Source organism: Notolepis coatsorum (genome assembly GCF_963971535.1).
Source record: "Notolepis coatsorum genome assembly, chromosome: 9".
In the NCBI taxonomy this organism is placed as follows: domain Eukaryota; kingdom Metazoa; phylum Chordata; class Actinopteri; order Aulopiformes; family Paralepididae; genus Notolepis; species Notolepis coatsorum.
This window is the reverse complement of record NC_140173.1, coordinates 72,486,255-72,496,179: the sequence shown is the minus strand read 5'-3', so window position 1 is coordinate 72,496,179 and position 9,925 is coordinate 72,486,255. Positions and strand designations below refer to the sequence as shown.

General features: G+C 46.5%; 1 protein-coding gene across 1 annotated transcript; it reads right to left on the bottom strand.

Annotated features, from left to right (window-relative positions):
* Positions 1-5,709: 5,709 nt before the first annotated feature.
* On the bottom strand, positions 5,710-9,351 carry LOC311234664 (NAD(P)H dehydrogenase [quinone] 1-like; the record flags this gene model as incomplete). The annotated part of the gene is made up of 5 exons (XM_084321909.1): positions 5,710-6,009; positions 6,276-6,377; positions 6,896-7,009; positions 7,229-7,359; positions 9,171-9,351. The coding sequence occupies 5 exons, from the start codon at positions 9,349-9,351 to the stop codon at positions 5,710-5,712; spliced, it is 828 nt and encodes a 275-aa protein (XP_084178035.1).
* Positions 9,352-9,925: the final 574 nt, after the last annotated feature.

Sequence of the window (9,925 nt, the reverse complement as noted above, 5' to 3'; positions counted from 1 at the left end):
GGCAGTGCCAAGCAAGCCACAGCGCCATTGTCCCAGCTGAAACGTATAAAAGGGAACCTGTGTTGAAAAACCATTGTGCCCCCCCCCCCCCCGAGAACATTTTATGCCCCCCCACTAATTTGTTTCTGCAGCCTGGTCTGCGTCACTCCCTTTCCTGGCATAGTCTGGCAGATATTCTGGGGGTTTGTGTTCCCTTGGGGAATACCTCCCACTGCTTGGGGCACTTGACGTCACCCTCAGGTGCTCCTCGTCATCGCCCTCTGGGGGTTGCTGACTGTCTGTCTGCACAACTGTACTAAGTACACTGGGGTGATGTGTTTCTGTTTCTACACACCTTGCTCTGGAGTCCAGCTCTGGCTCCTCTGTCTGTGTCTCGCTCTCACAGGTTGTCTTCGTGACAAACTTGACTAGCATGTGTTTCTGCACTCTCCCGTTACCGGGGTGATAAACTAGGAAAGCAGGACTTCCTCTGTCGTGTCCTACGAAAAATCCTTTTACATCCTTGGACTTGGGTTTTCCCCTGTCCTGCGGGTACGCATAACACTCTTTCCTGTCAGCGCTGTATACAGGGTTGTGCTCGAGTGCTTATTAAAGCACCTGTTTCTGGTGTAAGCGGCTTCTTGCACCGCATAATGCCACAGGCTCTTTGGTAAGTTACTATCTGCTAGCTTACACCTAGCCATTTCGAAAAGGGTGTGCCATTCCCTCTCTGCCACCCACTCTGGTGTGTGGGATATGGACGTGACGTCTCGTGTCTTATCTTATACATTCTCAACAGTGATTGGAACTCTCTGTTTGTGAACTCGGTTTCGTGGTCGGACCTCAAACATCTTACTGTACCATAAGGGGCTACGTCTGCCAGGAATGTTTCTGTAGCCTGGAGTGTGTCACTCTTTTCTTTGATAAAGTAAACAAACACTGCCCCTGTACACACGTCTGTAAAGGACTGTACATATCTAAAACCTCCTATGGACTCGTTGCTTACTGGGCCTGCTAGGTCCATGTCAACTAGTGCATGTGGTACCCTTACTCTGTCTGTGGGATTTCTGTATCTCGGTTGGGTAAACTTCCCCGTTTTGCACATTGCACAATTATTGTCAGGTCTACGCTTCTCCCCTTCAATGTGCATGCCCTCTGACACTACTTGCAGTTTCAGTAAATCCTTGTAATTACAATGATCCATAATCTCGTGCCACGTCTGAATATCGTGACTGGCCGTCCCGCTACACACAACATCATTATCATTACACTGGTCGTTGTCATTACACTCCGTTTTCAGATAAAATATTCTCGGGTACATCTTTATGTCAAACTGGGTACCGTCAGGTTCTACAAGAAAATGTTTACCTTTGTCGAAGAATACCTTGGCGCCGCTTGCAGTAGCAGCTATTACAGAGAATAATCCTTGTGGGAACGATGGTACGCATTTTAAGCAATACATTCATAACCTTATCTTTATCACTTCGAGCAGTTGCTCTAGATAAACACATTTTGCATTGTCATAGCTAGAAACATATACTCAGCTTCACAGGCTGATAGTATCACTGTAGGCTCTAAGCCCTTAAACCTTTGTTGTATTTTCTTAAACACCGCTGTCCGTCTGCAGCACCTCTGGGATAACGAAAAACATATCTTTGACGTTGTTCAATGATTCTCTGTGGGGCCAACAAAAATACTATGACACTCTTACTCACTACAGAACATAGGTCAGGGCGAGTACAGGTTGTCCAACAGAATGAAGCTACCCACAGTTTATCTATACATTTCTTACTTCAGTCAAAAACATCTCAGGACCTTTTCCTACATATCTCATCTGGGATATTTTTACACAGTTTGCAGACTGTTCGAAGTCCATACCTATAAAATGGTTTAACCTGCCTAGGTCTTTCTTTTGTGGTCTGGAGCGATGATCAAATCCTCCACTTCTGTATTTTAAACATAGATCCTCTTTTGTATTTAAACATTGAATCACCTCTGTACTTTAACATTGTAAACCATCCACCTCTGTACTTAAACATGGGGTTAAACATAAGATCCATTTCAGTATTTTAAACCTGGTAACTCATCCACCATTTAATCAATTTTCTATGAACCATACTTTGTATTTACCGTGGTCTTCAATACCCTCCTGGATCGAATACAACCATTTCCCTCCCACTGTCTGTCTTCCCTCTGGTAACTTGGTTGAATACACCCATTTTCCTCCCACTGTATGTCTGCCCTCTTTGGGGGACAATGTGGCCTCCTTAAAGGTCAGGTTTACCCCACTGACTACCCTGTAGTAGTACTCAACGAGGGTAGGTGTATTGTCCTCCTCGTCACTCCCTTTCCTGGCATAGTCTGGCAGATATTCTGGGGGTTTGTGTTCCCTTGGGGAATACCTCCCACTGCTTGGGGCACTTGACGTCACCCTCAGGTTGACATCTTTATGTCAAACCGGGTACCGTCAGGTTCTACAAGAAAATGTTTACCTTTGTCGAAGAATACCTTGGCGCCGCTTGCAGTAGCAGCTATTACAGAGAATAGTCCTTGTGGGAACGATGGTACGTATAGAGCTTTCTTTAGCGTCACCGTACACCGGCGCCCCTTGCTGTCCGTGAGGCATACCTGTGCGTCTCCCCTCTCTTGTGCCAATCCGTAGATGCGTCTACCGTCCGCCAGCTCCATGCAGTGCCTTCCCGGGTGGAATGTGTCGTCAAAGTTCTTGAACCGACTACCGTCGTTGATGACATGGGACGACGCGCCCGTGTCCACGATCAGTCCCCTTCTCTGGGCCCGCTGCAGCTGGGCCGGTCTGGCGATGCCCGCCGTCCGCACTTCAAAAGCGCAGTCTTCTTGTCCCGTTATCCTCCAGGCGTCGTCTCGACTTGCCTCACGTCGATCGTTGCCGCCGTCGTGTCCGCTGTCGTCATCCTGTCCACAGCCGGTATCTTGTCCGTAGTCGCCATTTTGTCCGTGGCCTCCGTCTCGTCTGTAGTCGCCATTTTGTCCGTGGCCTCCATCTCGTCTGTAGTCGCCATTTTGTCCGTGGCCTCCGTCTCGTTCATGGCCGTCGTCTCGTCCGTAGCCGCCATCTTGTCCATGCGCGTATCGCACGCTCTGGTTGTGTTTCTTCATGCACGCTCTGTCTGTGTGCCCCGTGGATTTGCAGAAGCTACACCAGACAGTCTTTGTGCATTCGCTTTTCCGATGGCCTTTATCTCCGCATCGCCAACACGCCAGTTCCGTCGTGGTCCTGGTTCTCTATCTTGGCGTCGCTCAGGCCTTTAGCACCCTCTCCCCCTCCTCCACGGCGGCTGGGTGGGTGGGTGTCTTCTGAGGCCTTGAAGTTCCTTAACTTAGCCTTGAATTGTCCCAACGTAATGTTCGTTGAACCGTGTGTTACCAGGAGTGTGAACGGTTTGTACAGCTCCGGTAGTTCTCTCATTATCATCGCCATCATTAGCCCATCGCTTGGTGCTTCTCCGGCACTCCTCAGTGGTGTCGTGATTTGCTCCGCTCTGTTGACGTATTCGGTCACGGTTTCGGTGGTCCCCTTCCTCAGGCCCGTTAGTGCTGTGTAGAGGGCCAAGACTCTGGGTCTTCCTCGCCTGATGAAATGCTCTCTCAATACCGCCAGGCTTTCTCGGCCTCTGTCTTTAGTGTCGCGGAATATCAGCCCCAGGCTGGTGTCGTCGAGCATCGGCGCTAACTCACAGTACGCGCTTGCGTTCCGCTGGTCGTCCAGGGCTTGCTCTTCCGCTGTCAGTTCTCCGGTGGGGGCCCCCAGGATCGTCTCCTTCAGCCCCGCCCATGCATGCAGCACAGCATGCGCTCTTCCCAGCATGCGCTCTTTTCCATTGAATGTCGGCCATTTGCCTCTTCTCTTGTTTTCCATCCTGTTCGTTAATGTTATGCTTAGCTTTCGCTCTTGTTGGCCTAGCGTCTAGCCACGCGGTGCTCCCGGCGCTATCCTAGCCTATACTTCATCTAAGCTTGCTACAGTACCTCCACTATTTCTCCCCGACGTTATCTGGGCCAATAACCTGTTAACAGAATTCGGCTATAGGGCGACAATAATGTGGTCAAGAGGCATGGTTTCTATCTTGAGCCTCAACTGGCGTGGTTTCTTTTTATTCACATGGAAAGAGCAGTAGTAACATACATGTTCTTCTCTCACAGAGACATTGGGGGAAAGAACGAAATGGGAGTATACCTTTGCTTTTATACTCGCCACAAGGTAGAGTACCTGGGTGGCTCCGCCTAGAGCGCCCTCTAGTGGGAACAGATATATATGCAACTAGACAGTCACTTGTGGAGACAATTATATATGCAGGTAAACAGTTACTAGTGTAAACAGCCATATGTACAGTTACAGTTACTAACAATCCTACACAGAGCCTCTGATCTCAACATTAATATTAATGACCACAAACAGTGCATCTTATCTTTATGATTGCGCCTCACTCATCTATTTTGTGCAGTTAAAACCCCCTGCTGGTGAAAGACTGCAACATCTTTATTCTTCCCACTCTATCCACTCAGTTCCCAAAACCTTTTCTCAACCACAAACGCCATTTCATCCAAGCCCTCATCCCTCAGCCCTCCAGATGCTTTGAATCTGGCAAGTCCCTTTCAATAAGTTTACTCTGCATAAAATCACATCACATGTAATTACCTTCTGTTGTTGCAGCAATCTTTATTCATATTTCATTGTGGGCTACTGTACACTTGGGGCTGAAGTGACCAGATTTGACCACATTGAGGATGTTCTGTAACTAACCTGCATACTTCATGGACTGGACTGACACTGTAATGTGAGAACAGGAGCATCCAGTTTCCGTGGAGATTCCCGGAGGGGGGGGGGCAACATGATTTCATTCTCATGCCCCCCTTCCCTCCACAAAATAGAAATTATTTTCTCTGTATAGCTGCATAAGCAATTCAGTCAACTTTGCCATAAAACTCACCTCGTATATTTAGACTGAAAACATAATGGTCAAGCTTTGCACGAGTCGATGGGAATTCTCCCTGCAGTTGATCTAATGTACATTTTCGCTTTGAGAGCAGAATCAATGCTGGTCCGATCTGTCCGCTTACTCCTCCATTTTGTGTGCAAGTGTAATAGAGCCGCCCACAAAGCAAGACTCCTCTGGGAATACATCAAACGCAAAGAGTACCATATATTATTCGGTGCAACACGCCAGGCAATTTTGAGTGTATGCACAATGGTCCCGTGAACAAAACATTTATATATATTTTTATAAGGGTATGAAAAGAGGCCATAGTCACCTAGGTCAGAACCCAATTGCTCTTTACACAAAGTGGCAGCAATGCAGAAAAGTCACAGGCCACCAAATATAACAAGAAGTGTAGTCTTCTGGTCATCTTGGCCTTTAAAGTCACAGGCCACCAAATATAACAAGAAGTGTCGTCTTCTGGTCATCTTGGCCTTTAAAGTCACAGGCCACCAAATATAACAAGAAGTGTCGTCTTCTGGTCATCTTGGCCTTTAATGGCAAAGTAAACATCTACTGTAGATGAGTGCCAACTGCTCTCTACAGTTTATACCATTATGGAATCAAATCTCCCTGGGCCAAAATCTCCACAGCCAAAGACATGAATTTGGGAGTTGTTGACAAATGCATTTGATCTATACCTTTAAGAATTATGTGCAAGCAAGAGACAATCCCAAATTAGAATTCCAAGAAGGCATTTTATTTGACAGATTCAGACACCAGCTTTGATCTGGTTGTTGGGGGGCAGGCGTTTCCCCAGGTGGGTGCCGACAGTCAGACCAAACTCCTCGTCGGCTTGCTTCTCCTGGACCTCCGGCTTCAGCAGGAAGCCCGTCTCCCCATCGAAGCACTCCGAGGGGGTGAAGGAGAGGGCCGCCTCTCCCAGCAGGCCCGGCAGGCGTGTCCGCCAGGCGTCCAGCATGACTGCGCGGGCCTCCAGGGGACTGTGGGATGGAGCCCAGAAGATCTGGGGAGCCAACACCTGGAAACCACAGTAGTGCAGGATGCCGTTCTGGAGAGAAAATGTATAGCTTTAGGGACTTTATAGTAGCGGTTCCTAAGCAATGTTTAAAAAAAAAAGCAATTATTCCACAGCTTACATCCTACAATAAAACCATCATCTGGGAGGGATATGGAGTAGTCAACAGGAAAACATTGATCAAAATAGTCATCCATGGCCTTGTGTTGCAAAGTGGGGTGGGGTCATAATGCCAGAATGTGTGCATGAAGAAGTTGATCTACATCAGTATGAAAACTGAGGGTACCGCAATGCAATACCTGGATTGGCCACAGGGTGACGTTCATGTCTCCATTGATGCCATCAGCACTGAACATGGACTCATGGGACCCCGTGGTAAAGGACAGGATGGCCTTCTTATCCTGGTTGAGAGAACATGCAACATATTTGAACCCTTATAGTACCATAAGAAATTACAGCAGTCTTTGCTAAAACCCAAAGCAAAGAAAATCAGACAAGTCCAACTGCCGAGACAGTTAACCTTGTAACAGTCAAATGTGCCCATTATATTTTTGTCATTATTTTGTTGCAGTGCCACGTTTAGTCACTAAGTGGTGCTCCATTGTTTGTACCTGATGTAGCAAACTGGTTTCATTTAACTTGAGCCAGTGACTCCACTTCCTGTCCACCTGCCATCTAGTAACAATGTGGCTAGAGTCTGAAACAATTATTTGATCCATGTACATTGCATTAATATAAAGCTGTATGACCAGGCACCATATAGTCATAAGTCCAACCTATATTTTGATAATAAAGTATGTACCAAATCCCCAAAGAGAAAACATCCGATTAGCTTGCTAAGCTATCCTGGTGCAGTTATTTTCATGCCGACAAGTTGACAAATCGCACAGCCAGACACCTTACAACCTCTTGCCCGTACCTTGAAGATGCCTTGACTGTATCTCTTCTCCAGTGTGAAGGCAAAGCCCAGTGTAAGCACCCGGTCAATCCAGCCCTTCAGAATGGCGGGGACAGTGAACCAGTACATGGGGAACTGAAAAGAAAAAGTCAGGTCACCATGATGTGGGTAGAGTCCGCCTTTGGCAGCGACCCACTTTCTGCGGTTTAGAAAACATTACAGTATCCGAGTCATTGAGGTTTAGAAACTAAAAATAATGGAACAAAGACTAGAATACAGCCGTTGATGCAGCATTACGTGATAGTTTAGTTGTAAGTAGGCAGCGTCAACTTCATTCCACTAGGATTCACCCACCTGGAACATGATGAGGTCAGCCTCTGTGATTTTGCGGTGTTCTTCAGTGATGTCAGCTGAAAGCCTTCCTTCCTCCAGAGCCAGCCTGGTCTCCTCTCCATACCGGAAGTGGTCTGGGTTCTTCGGCTCTCCTGGTGAGAGATTAGATATTAGGATCTCAGGAGTAGAGAAGGCATTTATTATCCTACCCCAATTTGTTGTGGAGCCAGGAGTTATAGAAAATATGACAATTGTCAATAAGTAGAGCACCCGATTTGAAATAATGACATTACACCCTCACCCTAGTGCAAATGAGTCCCAAGTCATATCAAAACAGGGCTAATCTTTCTAGCCGTTTGGCATCCTATATGCTTTTTGCACTGGCTTACTAGATCTGTAATGCACCCCATTCAGTCCCGGCGCCATGGGCGGGCATTAGGGGGCCGGGCCCGCCCACTGAGTCAGCTGTGCCCACCCTGGTAAAAAGTCAATCAAAGTCAACTATCCAAATCCTTAGTCGGGGACAGCCCTAGTGGGCACTGATGTCAACAACAACACTACTGAAGCTAGCACGGCACTCTGAGAATTCGTTTTCTACCCTCAAGAACGTCTTTTACAGAACATCGCCTTAGTAGGCTTCATCGACGCAACTAAGGCCAATTTAATTCAGTTGGCATTTGAGAAGGACTTAACAAAAAAAGTTCAGGAATGAGTGGAGGGGCAGTGTTTTAAGAAGATTTCACTCTGTCCCCAAACACTGCTTGCCTCTCTACTTATGATGGCGAGTAGCCTGTGGAGGAATTTTGTTTGCTTTTTTATGCACCTTATTTTTGTCAGTTCAGTTCAGTTTGTCAGTGAATTCAGAAGTGTTGATGGACTTTTCAAAGATATAGAATAGAAATGTATTATCCTGAGGGAAATATGACACTGCAAATCACTCAACATTAAACATTTAGACAGAACAAGTCACAAATAAGAACAAAACAAATGGCCTAAGAATAGAATAAAATAAAAGATACAGTAAATAAACACAGTAAAAATATACTGAAGTCTACAGTAGGTGTAATAATGCACAGTGCCATTTAAAAAGTAAGAGTCTAGGAATATGGTAATTGTCACTCTGTGCTCAGTGATGCAGTGAGGCACAGTGATGCATTGTAAAGTCTGATGGCTGTCGGAATGAAGGACTTCCTGTGCCGTTCAGTGCTGCATTTAGGTAGTGTGAGCCTATAACATGCTCCTCCTGTCAGCCAAGTCTGTGTATAGTGGGTGGGAGGGGTTTTTCCTGATGGCCTGGAGCTTAGCAAGGTTCCTCCTCTCCACCACCCTCGCTAGAGTCCAGCTCCACCCCAACCACGCTACTGGCCTTCTTGACCATCTTATCCAGCCTGTTTGTGTCCCCTGCCCCAGCAGGTCTGTTATATATATCCATTCAGTCTGTTTTTTTTACAAGTGAAAGTTCTTATGATAGAGAGAAATTAGATTTTTCAATTGCTTCTCTGCCGTTTAGTTCAGCACCGTGGGCAGTGCCAAGCAAGCCACAGCGCCGCTGTCCCAGCTGAAATGTATAAAAGGGAACCCGTGTTGAAAAAACATTGTGTGCCCCCCCCCCCCCCCCCCCCCCGAGAACATTTTATGCCCCCCCACTAATTTGTTTCTGCAGCCTGGTCTGACCAAGGTTTGATTTCGGTGCCATATGTGACCGGGCCCAGTGGTAAGAAACTCATGTGTTACATACCCGACTGCCAAGGTGTTAATCATAATCTGAGAAATGACAGAACTGCTGGGCTTGGGTCACTATGTGGCTGCCAACGGCAAGTAATGTAACAAACTTGACCAGAGACAGTTTAATGTTGCATTTCCCCTTAATGTTATTAAGAGCAGTAGGCAGCCGTGCCGATTTGTCGACAAGTCTAAGTCTTGGAACCAGCGGTGGTTGTGGAACGCTTTGTGCCGCTCTTACCCGTGATGTCTTCAGCAGTAGCCGTGGCTTTAAACTTCATGGCGTACAGGTCAGACACCTCCACTGAGCAGCCCTGAGCGGTCAGGAGTTCAACCGCAGCGTCTTTAGCCGCAGCACTGAAGGAGCCGGTGCTCTGGTGGGCGTACACGATCAACACCTTCTTTGCCGCTGCAAAAACCATTTTAATGGAGTCATGCACGGGAAGGAACAGAGACATGGAATACATGGAACTCCTTGGCCACTTCTGTCACAAGCACTGGGAGAATAAGCAGACAAGGGACTTATACCATTAAAAGTGTGCCATGTTTAGAGTCCCCATGGCATTTTAAAATCTGAAGAAATTCTTTGTTATATTTTGGATGCATTTCACCTTTTGAACTAGGGGTGAACTAGGCTAACAATTTGGCTAGTTGACGATTTAAAATATTGAAGTTGATATCATAGTTGACCATTGAATCTTCCAAGTAATGTAGCTGAATGTAAAAATACAGTAAGCTACTGCCACCATTATGTTGGTAGGATTAACATGAATCTTTATCACAAGACCGGGCATAAACAAAAAGCACCTTCTTGGCTTCCAAGTAAACCTAATTATACCAAGATAAACCAACAACAAGCAGCTATTAACAAGGTAAATAGGGATACAATGTTGCTGCCAAGAAATACAACTGATTTAAAAAAAAAAACTCACCCATTCTGAAGTCCGGTGGTGACAAAGACTACGCTACAGATTGAGAAAGGATGTTGATGGTGGG